General features: G+C 37.7%; 1 protein-coding gene across 1 annotated transcript; it reads right to left on the bottom strand.

Annotated features, from left to right (window-relative positions):
- Positions 1-357: 357 nt before the first annotated feature.
- Positions 358-8,411, bottom strand: LOC123538741 (tyrosine protein-kinase src-2-like; the record flags this gene model as incomplete). The annotated part of the gene is made up of 5 exons (XM_053534783.1): positions 8,270-8,411; positions 5,523-6,024; positions 3,995-4,099; positions 3,310-3,401; positions 358-516 (listed from the first exon to the last, which is right to left on the bottom strand). Coding segments are annotated over exons 2-5 (403 nt in total), but the record flags the coding sequence as incomplete, so codon positions are not given.
- Between the last annotated feature and the right edge of the window lie 6,551 nt (positions 8,412-14,962).

Genomic DNA, 14,962 nt, shown 5'->3' with positions numbered 1-14,962 from the left:
TTTCAACTCTTTTTGTAGACTTTGAAAGACTAAAAAGAAACAACAACAACAACTACAAATATTGTAACATTACTTTGATTTATTTGTCCTCATGTATGGGCAACAAATGTCTAAATATTTTACCTGTTGCCTATTCCTGCAAACGCCGTTTGTGGCATTTTTAACGTCTTTGCATCCGGTTTAATTATACGACATGGTTAGTTAGGGCCCCTTAGTTACAATTTTATGAAAGGTCATCCACTTTGATACATCAGTGCCGAATGAACACTAACCTATTTATACAGTAGTTGATATAACATTATGGACTTATTTGGCAAAATATAGACGAAACACTGAATAAAAACGTTTCTTACTTACTTCTGTAGAAGGAAATAAGATCTGGTATGTTGGCAAACGGATTTGTAGGACTTATGAAGAATTGTCCGTGATCTGAACGTTTGATTTTATAATGGTAAACATATGCTACAAGGGTCTCTGGAATAAAGCTCTTAACTGACAACACCAGTGATACTTTATCTGAAATAATAAATAATAATACATTGAATATACAATCTTGATACGGTTAATCGGTGATTTTTGTATCTTTTCTCAGGTAACGTCCTACCTAGACAATATACAATATTCTATTCCGATTTGTCATGGGACACCCCAGATAGTGTTTCGCCACTATATATATGGAAATATAGATCGTTGTAACAGTATTGTGATGAACTAAATATTGCTTGTGTTCTATTCACAATTTCGTCTCAATACATACGAGGGTCATGCCAAAAGTTCTGTCATTAGGTTCGGATTTCTTAAGAGCTACGTTTTATCAAAATTTTTTATGACAAACTTTCAATGTATTTTGTTTTTACCGAAACACAATTTTGTAACCTTTTTACCCAATCGCGGAAAGCAGATAAATATTCTTGGTTTGGCATATGTTGGAGACACTGAAAAATGGCGCTGCCAAGAGAACTACTGGACTTATATTTCTTTCAAGAAAGCTTTTTCGTAAGCCTTGGAAATAAAAGAAAAGTCACAGTGACTCAGGACAGGTAAATAAGGCGGATTGTTTACAACTTCAAGCTTTTCAGAAATCAAAATAAAAGACTTAACAACCTCGCACTTGTGAGAGGAGGCGTTGTCGTGTATAATATATTCTCCTGACCATCCCATCAATTGATTCAAAAACTCGTTCACTTTCTTCAGTACAGAGGTTTTGTAGAATCGTCCAGTGAATGTATGACCAGATGGACAAGGCACTTGAACGACTGGCCCACTAGAATTGAAGAAAATTGCGTACAACATCTTTTTTTTAAACTTACGGTTCTCTTGGCAGCAATACAGGGACGTTTTGATCTTTTCTCTTTCATTGCTTATAATCAGCCCTTCTATGTGGCTTATGCATATGCACCCAGGTTTCGACATCTGTTAGCAAGTTAGAAATGACCCGACTTTCACAGCCTTTGTATGTTTTCACAAGTTCCCGTCCACATTTAAGGCGTTGTTTCTTTTGCTCCTCAGTGACAAAATGAGGTACCTACCTAGCGTTACCCTTCTCTGGTCCAAACGCCTTTTCAAAATTGTTTACACACTGCCTTCTGATATGCCAGTACAACTGATTATATCTTTCACCGGCAATCGTGCATCCAGTTCGACCACAGCTTTTACAGCACCGATGTTTGCCATAGTAGCAGAGGTTTTAGGCCTATCAGAACGGGTATCATCTTCAACAGATAATTTCCAAGCTTAAAGGTACCAAATAAAGACAAATAAAAACATCAATCTTACAAAAAAAAACTACACGTTTTAAATATGAACTAAACATTATGAAGCCAAACATGTGCAGAGAAACGAATGATTTCTTTTTGTATTTGCGACATATATTCTTAAAATTATGCTGAAAAGAGATTGACGGAATAAGTTTGCATATGGAAACACATTTATTCGAGAAGGGCCTAAATTGTCCACCCGAAAACTTGTAGTATATCTGTATATTACCTGTACTATAAGAATGATTTTCATGCAGGTTTTGTGAGTTACAAAAATGATAAATTCCCTTTGCTTGTTCGTTAACATCACGTTATCGTTTGGGCATATAAACTATTTTGCATCTATTTATACATTATATCATCATTTTGGAGCGTTCTTCCGAAAAAAAAAATCAAAAGATGCGCGACGGATTCGTAAGCAGTCGGAAAAACATACTTTCCGTTTGAAATAGGCAAAAGTTTTTTTTTGTTTATATGTTGGTTATTCTTGAACATATTCATGACTATTTGGTCAGATCCGCAGTGGGTCATATTTTCAGTACGAAGCCTCTGCTACAATTTATAATACTCATTCGGGCGTTAGTAGTGGACCTTTAACAGCTTTAACCCGCTTAAAAACTGTGCACATTGAAATAGTCTGAGGGCAATATATACCATACAATTAATCAAATATCTATTTTGAATCTATACCAAGCCTAATGTGCATATAATATAGCTACAAATTTCAGTCGTTTCGTCCATTGTACAATGTGACAAGAAAATTGTTGAAGTGTTTATGACCGCATGTATTTCAATTTGAAACAACTCGGTCATTTGATAAGCAATTTGCACGAAATAAACGGATGTCGTTAGCTATTGGACACACGTTTCAAGAGGAATGAAGCTTTGTAAAAAATATTCGGGAAAAACAACGGAAGCCCATTAGTGACAGAACTTTTAGCAGGACCATCGTATTCACACAATTCTTAGCTGTGAACAGATGCATATATAGGTAGGTATAATGCTTTTTGGCATTCTTGGAAGATCAGAATCCGTCCCACATCAATCATATGATATTCTAGTATGTATACAGGTAACACTCAGTCAGAATAATTTTTAGTCACATGATACTGTTCAGCTATTCAGCGGGTTATATATTGCTTCAAAGAAAAACATCAGCAAAAAGGCTCGATTCTTACGAAATTTATCAGATGACTGATGTTTTGTCAGAAATTTATTTAAGTAACCTATTAAATGACCTATTACACGAAGTTTGTCACTATTAGAAATGTTTTTGAAAGTGTGTTATTACTCCCCTTTAAGGGTATATCCGGTAAGTTTATTGCGCAACCTTTCCATATGGGTTAAATATAAAGTTAAATAGTTGTTGAGGGCACCAGACAAGTTGAGGCAATCGAATAAAATGTTTTATCTAGAAATTAGTTATATTTTGTGAAAAATCAGTCTAATTCCTAAAATTTTACCTAGAAAAATAAACAGGGATACCCGTGATTTTTATGTGTATGATGTAAGGACTGTCCGCTGAACAAGTATTTATCTCATATCGTCTTACCGGATGAATCCCTGATCAGAAATGTTCCAGGTTTGTAGCATGGCGACATAAGGCGTTCCTCTGTTTCTTCTTTGTTTAAATCAAACCACCATCTGTATAAATTAAAGCTCAACTGTATGTAGTCAGTAAATCCTTCGAAAAAATAATACAACCTACTACTCTAGTTTCTGATATGATTTATAATTAATAAAAAGATGGTCCAATTACATTGTGTTTATGTTATAATTTTTATATGACTTGGCTGGTCTTACTTTTAAATAACACGTTGCATCGATTTGTTTTCTTCTCAACGAAGGTTCTCAAGAATCGATCGGAAACTACAATATAAATCTTAAGTGCAAATTTAAGAGACAATTAGTAAGCGCTGCCTAAAAAAGAACAAACGGGATTTAATAATCACATGGTCTGTTGATTTTATTTCTACAACATTACCACTGTTATCATAGAAGGTGTTTTTGAAGAAAAAATCCAACAATTTTATATTTACACAGAAAGATGACAAGAGGCAAGTTATTAATAAATGCAATTTCATACGAAATAAAAGCGGATAAAACACATGTAAGTTTTGTATTAAAAATAGACTCAAACGTTTTGGTAAGAGCAAAGTGGCAGTTAAGAGACCGATTATCATTATCATTATATCATGTTACTTATATGTGTAGAATAACTCATAGAAATTACTTACTCTTGGGACCTTAGACTGTTGTCATCCTTAATGACGAATCTACTTGGTATAAAACCTGTCTGTCCTGAGGCTTGGTGTGTTGCAGGTACCCAAGTATGACCTTGACTAAAATATAAAGTTTAAACACTAGTAATAGGATTAATTTCGGAGATCACATTTATAATTTTTGACATTTATTCCCGTTTTCACTGAACATTTCAGTTATCGAAGCGCGATTGTTCGAAAGGTATTGCTATGTTTTCGTCGGAATGCTTTTGGATGTGCTGGTGGACGGTCAGCGTTAAATCAATAACTTGGATTTTTCATTGGTATGGGCTAGTGGAGTTATGGTCCTTGTCACTGCTACTGAAATAATAAACAGAATGCCCTCCATAACTCAAATAAAACCTGGGCCATAGGACTTCACATGGAGCCTGTAAGATCAACGTCATTGTCACTGAAATAGAAGTATGTGTCCAACTCATAACGTAAGACATAAACAATTATATGAATCACTTCAGCAATTGTGAGCGCTGTATCGATACTAAGTAGCGGCCAGTCGAGACAGGGTCAGATCGCTATAACTTATTTAGAAAAAAAAAGCATATCCAAATCATTAACTGAAGTAGGGACACTACGAAAAGCCATTGATAGTTTATATTTAGACCAAGATTGAAATTGGTAATGCATATTAGGCCACTGTGTTGTCACGGTCAATCGTTCTAGAAGAAACAAAATGATTGCTAAGAAATTAAAAAAAGAAAAATCATATTTACTTGAAATCAACTCAATGCCAAAGGAAGCTTTATCAAGATGCATTGCTCATTAGGCCAGTTTGGTGAAGATAGGTCAAGATTACTGTTACTAAAAGAAATAAACACCTTGTCAACTCAATAACTTGAAATTAGATTGATACATTTAAATGAAAGGACCAGTGCTGGATTTACATATAGTGATTATGAGGTCAGAGTTAATCTTACTAAAATGTGAATGATATAAAGAGTAGGTTCTATTGAACTTATGATCTTACTACTGTTAAAATTGCATACTGGGCAAAAGGAGTTAAGACCAATGTCACTGTTATTTAAAAAGAATGATATCTTGTATAGATATTTTAAGGTGCTTAAACTAAGTCAGATGGGTCAAGGCCATGTCACTCTTCTTAAAAATAATTTTCTGATCCATAACTCGGGATAAAGAGAATCGTTCTAATGAAATTGTATTTAAAGATTGCCAATATTAAGACAAAGGTATTTATTGCATTTATACATCGTGGTCAATGTCACTTTGTTCTGAAAATAAAGAAAAGTGAATTTCTATTCATATAAAAAATTTCATTAAGACGCATGTGTATTTCATTGAAATGTTTTGCAGTTTGAAAACCATGCTTTTGCGTTAAAATTTACGCGTATGTAGTTGTAAATTATTTAAATATCTTTCTTGGTCTGGAGGTTTTTGAAGCAAAGAAAAAACTGAAAGGAAATTTTAACACCCTTAAATTTTATCACGTAACATCGAAACGTAGAATACAGATTAGTATAAAAGGTACCACAATATGTCATCGTCAACGGTCAGTTTGTCTCCTTTCTTAAACATGATCTCATCATCTAAACGAGCTTTGAATTCACCCAAAGCTTTCACTGTGACAGGTTTTACGACTGAAATATTACAATAAACTTTATTTTAAAGTCAGGTTCTAACAAGTAATGATACTTCTCGAAACAGTCAAGTTACTTGCACTATTAATAATTTAAATGACATACACAATTTTTTATTTGAGATATTGATAGATTATTTAAGAGAGAGTGATTGAAAAACCGTTTCTGAAATACATTATATAATAAATCAAAGTAAATGTTCGACTAACAAATGGTTACATCCTAAGACATAGGTTCAAAAGTTGATCTATAAAAGCACAAACATTATGGGCCTTTTTAGACCATTTGACAATCAAAATGTATCGTAATAATATGTAACAATCTGACTTTTATTTGGTAAATGCATGTACTCATCGGAACCGAGTTCAAGCTCTTTGTTCTTGTCATATTCATCTGAAAATATAAAAAAATACAAAAACAAGAGGGCCATGATGGCCCTATATCGCTCACCTGTTATCATTGCACTTAAGGACAAGAAGGTCAAAAATCGAACGAAAGGAAGAAATTTAACCAAAAAGAAAAAAATACAAGGTACAGATATGTCAAAATACATCTAAAATATGGAGGTATCATCCATGTTGTACCACAGAAAATTGGTCTTGGTTTTTCCCTACGGCAAATAATAGAAAAGGTACTAAATAGGCTATTTATAGTAACATAAAAGGGAAGTAATTAAAAAAATTATTGTAAGTGAACAAAAGAAGGATCTGCCAAATAAAAACAAGAGCACTGCAATGCAACGAAAATGTAGAGCAATACACACACAAAACAAAGTCATATGACCTTTGACCCCTAAGTGTGACCTTGACCTTGAAGTGAGCCATCGAAAACATGCGCTCTGCATGTCATTTCGATGAGGTGAAAGTTTGTGTCAGGTTTCTTTGAAATCATTCAAGGGGTTCAAGATGTATAAAAAGAATCGAGATCTTATGGTGATACAAGTTGTGTGCAAGTTTGGTTAAAATCAAATCATAAATGAAGCTGCTGTTGTGCAGACAAGGTCAAAATAACTAATTGTGGCCCTTTCAGGGGCCATAACTCTGGAACCCATTATGGGATCTGGCGGATTCAAGAAAAGAACCAAGATCTTATGGTGACACAAGTTTTGTGCAATGTTGATTAAATTCAATTCACAAATGAAGCTGCTGTTATACAGACAAGGTCAAACTAGCTAATTCTGGCTCTATCAGGGGCCATAACTCTGGAACCAATAATGGAATCTGGCCAGCTAAAGAAAAGAACCAAGATCTTCAAGTGATACAAGTTATGTGCATTTTGGTTAAAATCAAATCATAAATGAAGCTGCTATTGTGCAGAAAAGATCAAAATAGCTAATTCTAGCCCTATCAGGGGCCATAACTCTAGAACCATAAAGGAATCTGGCCAGTTCAAGAAAAGAACTAAGATATTGTGGTGATACAAGTTGTGTGCAAGTTTTGTTAAAGTCTAATCATAAATGAAGCTGCTATTGTGCAGACAAGGTTAAAATAGCCGATTTTGACCCTTTCAGGGGCCATAACTCTAAGACCCATTATGGGATCTGGCTGGTTCAAGAAAGGAACCGAGATCTTATGGTGCCACAAGTTTTGTGCAAGCCTGATCAAATTCAAATCATACATGAAGCTGCTATTGTGCAGAAAAGGTCAAAATAGCTACTTCTTGCCCTTTTAAGGGCCATAAGTCTGGAACCCATAATAGAACCTGACCAGTTCAATAAAGGAACCGGGATCTTATGGTGGTACAAGTTGTGTACAAGTTTGGTAAAAATCAAATCATAAATAAAGCTTCTATTAACAAATATTAACTATTTTAACATTTTCATCGACTCAATAGACATTTCAAATATCGAACTCATTTAATATATGTTTCTTTGTGCTGTTTGCGTTTGTAGTGTGGCATTGGTCTAGAATATTTGAGAAAAAAAAAATTCAGAAAACCACCTGGTGTTATGCTAATTAATTCATTTACCAGACATGTTGAAAAATTCAAGGGTAAAATGTGCAACTTTATATTCTGAGAATTTTTTATTTCCAAATACTGATTCAGTACCCATTTAATTCTTTTGTCTAACTTCCCTTCAACTCTGTGATATTATCTTGTGACTTAGCAATCATTATGTTGTAATTGTTGCCATAACTGTAATAATAAAGTCTATTTATTACAGTGTAAAAGTATTTGCTATTGTATTTATTAAGAAAATGTTCGAAAAAATATTCTAAACAATTGAGCAAAGTCAAAATAATGTGTCGGTATTTGGATGCTTGAATGCGTTCAACAATAATGGAAACGTGGATAATATTGAATAATTGATGAAAATTAGATCAATGTGTTTATTATTAAAAATACGCAGGAGTTTTCCTTATTGAATGTACTTTGTATTGTTCTAATAATTAGTTTATCAGTGTGCACCTATTTTTCATGTTGTTATTGATAAATACTTCATAGCTTGAACAGATTTGCTTTCGATGATTGATTCAAAGCCATCTTCCTACGCGTAACGTTAACAGGAGACGATTTTAATCAGTTTGGCTTCAAAGAGGGTTATCCCTCCAAAAAAGGCCCTGACTGACAAAACCTTAAAGAACTGATTTAGTAAAATGTATGGGAGATATCGAGGAATTGCCTATAATGAACTCACCATCATCTTCAGATAAATATTCTTCTTGACCCATTTCATGAATCTCGTCTGTACAGTCCGGATAGAGAGATTCGTCAATAACACTGTCACGCATATTTCGAGAATCTTAAAGATAATAAGATGAGAAAAGGTAAATATAAGTTTCAAGTTCTAAGTTTATTCAAATATATTCCATTGGGCTTTAAGTCCATGAAGGCAAACATTTACATAATATGAACAGTGAAATACACATAAGTGGAGAAAGTATGACATATTACATTTTGACATAATAATACTATTACCATTCATATTACATGTATATATAAATCACTACAAAGGATGTATATCTAAATTGTCGGACAATATTTCACACTGCTGAGAATGTGGCTAATTACTCAATACCGTAACAAAACGTACGAGTGAGCAAAATAACTGAAATTTAATATTCATTTGCTAATATGCTATTGTAAAGAAACATAAAATCAACTAAGTGTTTAATGAACTTCATTTATGTCAGTAGGTAGATTCTATGGTTTGTATCTACCCAAGACTCAAGACTCAAAACTGCCGCACTAACCTTACCGAAACGACATGCAAGGTAATAATGGTCTAATAAATTAAACTTTTTATACATAAAATAAAGGAGCCGCGTAAAACCAATCTTACATACCCAAACTGATTATGTAATATTGGCTTCACGTTCGTGCATGTGTATATAATAATATTCAGCTGTATTTAAAATTATTTAAAAGTCCTTAGAAATTTAGATTTAATATATTAGGTGTGGCAATTGGTCTGCTGATGCGTCAAGTGTGGTGTGCTGTGTGTTGTGTGCTTGTCATCTTCCGCTTTCAGCCTCCACCGCTGGCTAGCCTTCTGGTGAAAAAGGAGCCGAGTGCGTAAGTCTTCCCTGCCAGTACATAGCCTTTCTGCAGACAAGCCCTTTTGCAGTGCCTCCGAGTTGGCGCCACACGGTAACTGAGCACCTTGCGGCCTCAGGCAGAACTGCAGGGGACTCGGAGGAGGTCTGCCCCCAGACATGTGGCATGCCAGGCCCACCGGTGTGTGGACACGCCCTGATGCCTATGAACAGACCCCCAGCTATGGGACAAATAGCTCCTGTGTTCCCAGGATAGGGTTTTAACTCGGAATTAAGGTGAGGTAACCCGAAAGAAACCTAGAGAGTTGAAGACAGAGTGCTGGGCCATTGGCACTCTCTTAACGAACCACAGCACCATGCATATCGCTATGTCTACACAGCCATCCGGTATTCAACAACGTGGTGCTGAATCTCTGAGGTCCCTCCAGGGGATTCAGTGCCGGCTCTGAGCCTCGACAGAGTCCACCCACAGCTACTGGGGGTCCCTCCTTCAATCCACAACATGCAAAGAGAAGAAGGAGGAACATACCAAGGAGAAGAACCAATCCGCATCAACCTTTCAGGCTGATGCATTGGAATGCGGAGGGTGTCTTCAACAAGAAAGCTGAACTTGAACATATCCTCCATGAGAAAGACATCAATGTCTGTTGCATTCAGGAAACTCACCTACAGCCAGAGAAATCCTTCGAAGTCAGAGGATACCAGTGTTTTCGCTGTGACAGAATTGGCAGACGAAAAGGCATCATGACATTGGTCAGGAACAACATCAGCGCTGTCCAGACCAACACGCATATGGATGACTCCGAGTTCCAAGTTCTGAGCCTCAGAAAGAACGAGTTCAATTTGAAACTTGTGAACATATACTCTCCAAGTGACAAAGCTCTGTCCCTTGACAAAGTTACAACTGATGAAACCAGGTTCATCATTGTAGGAGACTTTAACAGTCACTCACAAAGCTGGGGATATGACCACCTGGTAAACGTGGAGAGGAAGTGAAGACTGGCAAGGTGATAACAGCTAATCCTCATCAACAAGCTAGATGATCCCCCAACTTTTTACTCCAGAAGCTGGCGAACAACATCAACCCCTGATCTTGCTTTATGTACTGAGACACATGGACATGTCAAGCGGGAAGTCAGTGAACAACTAGGAGGTAGCGACCATCGCCCAGTCCAACTTACTATGGACCGTATAGCCTCTACTTCACCAACACCCCCAGATGGAACTACAAGAAGGCCAGGTGGACATTTTACCAAAGTCTGAGTGATGAGCTCTGTAAAGACATCAGAGTGGAAGGTAGAGACATCAACTGGGTTGTCAAAGACTTCAACGCCTGTATACTTAAGGCTGCTTACAGCGCCATTCCAAGGGGAGCAAGAAAGGACTTTAAGCCATACTGGAGTGATGAGTTGGAGAATCTACAGGCAAAGTTATCAGAAGCCAGGAGAGGAGCAGAAAACAATCCCTCACAAGAAAACAACCTCTCTCTACAGCAAGCCAAGGCCAAATTCCTCAGGCACAAAACGGGAAGCACAGAGAAGAGCTGGAGAAACAAAACAGCCTCGCTCAACCTAGAGCGAGATGGCCAAAAGCTGTGGAGATCGACGAGACTACTGAACGATGAAGAATCAGGAAGAGGCTCAGTAACTTTGGAAGAGAATGTTGAACTGTTGACGGGTCAACAAGCGGCAAACACTTTTGCCTCTAACTACAAAGATGTTTCCAACATCCCCATCAACAGGGAACGGCTCAGGGAAGCCCGAAGAGAAAAAAAGGGAAAGGCAGACAAGCCAAGTGACACCAGAATGCATGAAGCAGGGTCTTAAACTGCATGAGTAACAGACAGCTCTTAGGCAGTTGAAGACAAAGAAGTCTCCTGGACCAGATGGAGTCACAAATGAAATGCTGACCCATCTAGGCACTGAGCAATTTGCAAACTCTGGAAATTTACAACTACAGCTAGACACAAGACTGCTTCCACAGATATGGAAAGAGGCAGTCATTATCCCCATCCACAAGAAAGGGAAGGATCCAAAGAAGGCTGCAAGCTACCGTCCAATCAGCCTAACCAGCTGTGTTGGAAAGACCATGGAGAGGATTGTGAATGCACGCCTGAAGTGGTACGTGGAGACTAACAACCTATTTGCAACGCAACAAGCTGGCTTCAGACAATTCTGCTCCACTGAGGACCAGACCACTTATCTATCGCAAGAGATAGAGGACGCCTTCCAAGAGCAGAAAGTCGTGCTTACAGCATGGATTGATCTGCAGAGGGCGTTTGACAAAGTCTGGACTGATGGACTCCTCGTCAAGCTGATGAGGACTGGAGTAGGAGGTCACATGCTGAGGTGGATTAAGTCATACCTCCACAACAGGAGAGCAAGAGTCAGTTTAGAACATGCCAGCAGTAGGAAGTTCCTGTTGCGTCATGGTGTCCCACAAGGCGGAGTCTTATCCTCTACACTCTTCTTGCTTTTCATCAATGATCTGGTGTCTGAACTACCGGAAGGAGTTAAGGCTGCTCTCTACGCTGACGATCTGGTGTTAAGGTGTAAGGAAAAACATGCCACTACAGCCACATACAGGATGCAAGAAGCCATCAACAAGCTTTCAGCTTGGGCTGAAGATTGGTGTGTATCGATCAATACAGAGAAATCGTCCACCACACTATTCTCCCTGTCGTAAAAGCAGAGGGCGGGTAAAATCAAGATGGGGAATACTTCGCTGATTGAAGCAGACGAGGCAAAATACATTGGAGTGACCTTTGACAAACGGCTAACCTGGAAGCCCCACATAAGTCAAGCAGAAGGGAAGGCCCGAAGGAAGCATTCCACGATGCGCAAACTTGCTGGAACAACGTGGGGAGCAAATGAGCAAATACTCAAGACAGTATATTAGGGAACAGTGAGACATCATTTAGAGTATAGCTCAACTGCCTGGTCCACTACAGCCAAAACTAACTAACAGGCTTTAGACAAGGTGAGAACCAAGCATTGCGGATCATGACAGGTGCTACAAAGTCTACACTGATCTCCTTCATGGAGAAGCTAACAGGCACACAGCCGTTACAAGACAGAAGACATGCAAAGGTTCTGTTTCAAGCAGAGAAGTTCAGGTCTTTTCAAGACCATCCCATGAAAGCCAAGCTAGATGGCTACACAAAGAATCGGCTTAAACGTAGCAGCTTCGTACATGAGGCAAAGAAACTCAACCGAGAGTTCAAAACTGAGTTGAGCATACCAACGACCCCCTAGGTAGTGAAGACATCATAAACCCACTAGCGAATGATCTGTCCTCAGTGACTGTGAGACTTGCTGTTCCTCGTCTTGACCGCGGGAAGCAAGAGGATGAAGGCATTCGGGAGAGCCTCACACTTGCTATGAGCAATGAAGACTATCCTCCGGAATTATGGACTCATGTCTATACAGACGGATCAGCCACATGCGCCGTCAAAGATGGAGGAGCAGGAGTTTTCATTCAATACCCATCTGGCAAGAGAGATACAATACATGCAGCCACAGGAAAACACTGCAGCAATTACAAGGCAGAGACTGAAGCCATCATGAAGGCCGTCTCAATGGTTGAAGACTCGCAGAAGAAAGCTCCTCTGTCGTCTTCTCTCACAGATGCACTGTCTGTCATGGAAGCTCTGATCAACATAACGCTCCGCAGCTAGCCAGGAGAATGCAGAGCCTGAGTATAACCTGCAAAGTAGCACTTCAGTGGATTCCATCCCATTGTGGACTTGCAGGCAATGAAGAGGCACACAAACTGCTAAGCTAGGAGCTCAGTCAGAACAACCAACAGAACCTGTGAGTTACAAGGAGAAAGTCACCATTATCAAGGCACTAACGAGACCAAGGATGGAGAAGATGCTTTTCATCTCCTTGATCGGTCTGAACAAGTGATGACGGTCAGGCTCCGCTCAGGGCACAACAAGCTCAATGCTCACATGTACAAGAAATACAGACTGACATCATCGCCAACTTGTCCATGTGGTGAAGAAGATCAGACTGCGGAGCATATACTTCAGAGATGTAAAAGGCATGACCAGGAGCGAGCTGCGACTTGGCCGATAGATACCTCAATCCACCAGAAACTGCATGGAGGCATTGAGGATCTTCGGCAAACCACAAGTTTCATCGAGGCTACTGGTCTGACAGTGTAGGCGCGAACGACAAGAAGAAGAAGATATATTAGCTGTCTGGTTTCAAAAGTGTGACACTTTCCTAATACAATTTTTCATTTATACTACTTTACGTGCAAGTAACGGTACAGTCAGATTGAATATTGTTTGTACCATACACTGCATCATTTCTATTAGCAAAAACATGATATACATATTTACCTTGGTTTTTAATTTGTAATGCATCATTATTCAACTTTACAATATTACACACTGTATTAGATCGATTGCGCACATCATATGAAACAGATAGAGGTAATACAAAATAAACTGAGCCGATATGAGAAAAGTAGGGCCAATGCGAGAAAACATGGCCAATACGGAATTTTCAAGCATTTTGATTGTTTCAAAAGAAAGGGCCAATACGGAGAAGTCGCTTCAGTTAGATTTTTAAATGACGCCATTTTGTTTTACATCAAAGTTATATCATTACAATCGTTTTCACATTTTTGACAAAAATATCATCTAACATGTTCATGTAATAACCAAATATGGCAGAGAGGACGTACGATTTCGATGTACGTCTTTATGGATTACAATGATACTTTCGCTTATTCGGTAGTGTACCTGAGTGAGAAATATACCGTGAAAAAATACCGATGCGGCCGACTACAAGAGAGACATTTGAGTCAATCAGGGCTTATGATTCAACGAGAAATTCTGACAATTTTCAAGGTAAATAATGAGAAAATCTGTGACACTCAGATTAATTTAAAGGATGAGACCTATCTTAAACAGACATTTTGATAGTGTGGACTATTTCTGCAATCACTCACAAGCTGGAAAGTGGAAAAATAAATTGTCGAACACGAGTGTGAATTGTAACAAGTTCGCGAACAATTTCGGATGAGAATTAAACGAGGCACGGGGTGTATAATATGTACTTGGTTGTATTATCTTGTATATATATGTATGTGCAATTTTGTGTCTCGTTGCCTGAAGCCTAAACGCAAATGACTTTTAAAACAGTTTTTATCACAGTTTAAATGATAAGATACTCACTAAAGAAAATAATGAGGAATTCCAAACAAATAAGGTAAGTTCTAGTAATTGCTGATTATGTCGCTCAAAATTATTCTTGAAATTATCAAACTCATTCTGTTTTACTGGCTAGAATGATTATGCTTTCTAAAATAAGACTGAACAACTTGCTTTGGGCCAGTGCAACAACCCTTGGACAAATAACGTGGCCAATATGAAATTGATTGATCAATAACATTATAATATTACAGCTAAAGTGTTTTATCCCATATTTGGATATTTCCAATATTTTTTATGTATATACTGTCTTCTTATGTCATTATATAATTGGCATTCAAACATGTAATGAAATTCGCCTTCTAAGACGTTACAAATTTTCTATCATTTATTGGTGTACTTGTCGGCCTTGTCCAGCGCCAAGCTTCTATATGTAATCTATGTGACGATACTCGTAATCAGGACAATGCTGGATTATATTTATCTACAGAATTCGTGAAATTTGAAACAGAATATTGGTCTATAAAACAATGCTCTTGACGAGTCTTCTAACCTGCTATGCCATTTCTGTACAAAATTGTCATTCATAATCTTTGCTGAACAATAACTAGAAACATATCAATATTACCAACATTTTGCTGTAGCCAAACATCATAAAAACCCAATGAAC

Source organism: Mercenaria mercenaria, unplaced genomic scaffold (genome assembly GCF_021730395.1).
Source record: "Mercenaria mercenaria strain notata unplaced genomic scaffold, MADL_Memer_1 contig_4096, whole genome shotgun sequence".
NCBI lineage: Eukaryota > Metazoa > Mollusca > Bivalvia > Venerida > Veneridae > Mercenaria > Mercenaria mercenaria.
The sequence above is the reverse complement of the archived record's forward strand: the minus strand, read 5'-3'. Positions and strand labels throughout refer to the sequence as shown.